Consider the following 1194-nt stretch of genomic DNA (forward strand, 5'->3'; position numbering starts at 1 on the left):
ATCAAAATTTGGTTCCTGTAAATAGTAATGCTTGTTCAAGTAAAGCGATTCCAATTTATGAATGGCCTGTTAAATTTATGGGTAGGTCCGATAAAGTCTCACTAAATTCTTTTCTGCAACGCGTTGAGGAATTGCGTACTGCTAGGAAATGTAGCAAACAGGATCTTTTCCAATCCGCTTCGGACTTATTTGAAGATTATGCTTTGGAATGGTATCGGGCACAACTCCGACACAGAAGATTCGACAATTGGGATTCCCTGGTGAAAGCGCTAAAAGAAGACTTTTTACCGCGGGATTATGACAGAGAGTTATGGAAGCAAATAGAGAAGCGTACCCAGCATGTTAATGAACCTGTTGTTGTTTATTTTCTATAATGGAAAATCTCTTCGAATGTTTATCAGAAAAGCCTTCTAATGAAAAGAAGTTGAGAGTTCTGATGTCTCTGATATTACCGGAATACCAAAACCATTTAGTACTGCAGGATATTCCCCACGTAAAGACTTTAGTCAGATTGTGCAGGATTCTAGAAGATTCAGAGAAGACTAAGAGAGAATTTCGACCACCGTCAAGTAAAAACGTTTTCGCATTAGAACCTAGCCTCTTATATGCTGCGGATAACGACATCGATAGTAAAGGAGCATCATCGAATTATCGCAGGGAAGACGCGGACAGACGTTTCCACGTATCCAAAGGTCACCCAAACTTTAAAAGGAATTCGTCCGAATTCGCTACTGAAGTTCGCTGTTGGAACTGTGACAGAGTTGGTCATATAAAGCGTGACTGTAAGAAATCGACAGGAACTCCTACATGTTATGGTTGCGGAAAGAAAGGAGTAATTAGACCTAACTGTCTAAAATGTCGCCAAACAAAAAACGCAAATTCGGAGAACGACTAGTAGGTCGGCGTCTCTCCGTTTTGTCACAGTTTGGTAGGACTTACACGAAAACTTCTGTTGGTGAATGGCAAAGTTGGCTGCAGCTAGTTAAAAGTGTTTTTAAGCCAGATGTTTACAGCAGTATCAGAGAAACTTGTTGTTTACCAAGTGGTAAAAGCCAAGTTCAGAATGAGGCTAATGCTGTCTTTATCGAGCAGGAAAATGACAATAGACCGTACGTTTCTATTCAGATATTTGGCAGGTCAGTCATAGCGCTTCTTGATACTGGAGCAAACTGTTCGACAATTGGTAAATATGGT

General features: G+C 40.4%; 1 protein-coding gene across 1 annotated transcript; it reads left to right on the forward strand.

Moving 5' to 3' along the window:
* The first annotated feature begins 373 nt into the window (after positions 1 to 373).
* LOC111692664 lies at positions 374 to 895 on the forward strand. The gene has a single exon (XM_023456747.1). The coding sequence runs from the start codon at positions 374 to 376 to the stop codon at positions 893 to 895; it is 522 nt and encodes a 173-aa protein (XP_023312515.1).
* The last annotated feature ends 299 nt before the right edge of the window (positions 896 to 1194 follow it).

The sequence above is a fragment of the Anoplophora glabripennis genome, unplaced genomic scaffold (genome assembly GCF_000390285.2).
Source record: "Anoplophora glabripennis isolate ALB-LARVAE unplaced genomic scaffold, Agla_2.0 scaffold2529, whole genome shotgun sequence".
Taxonomy (NCBI): domain Eukaryota; kingdom Metazoa; phylum Arthropoda; class Insecta; order Coleoptera; family Cerambycidae; genus Anoplophora; species Anoplophora glabripennis.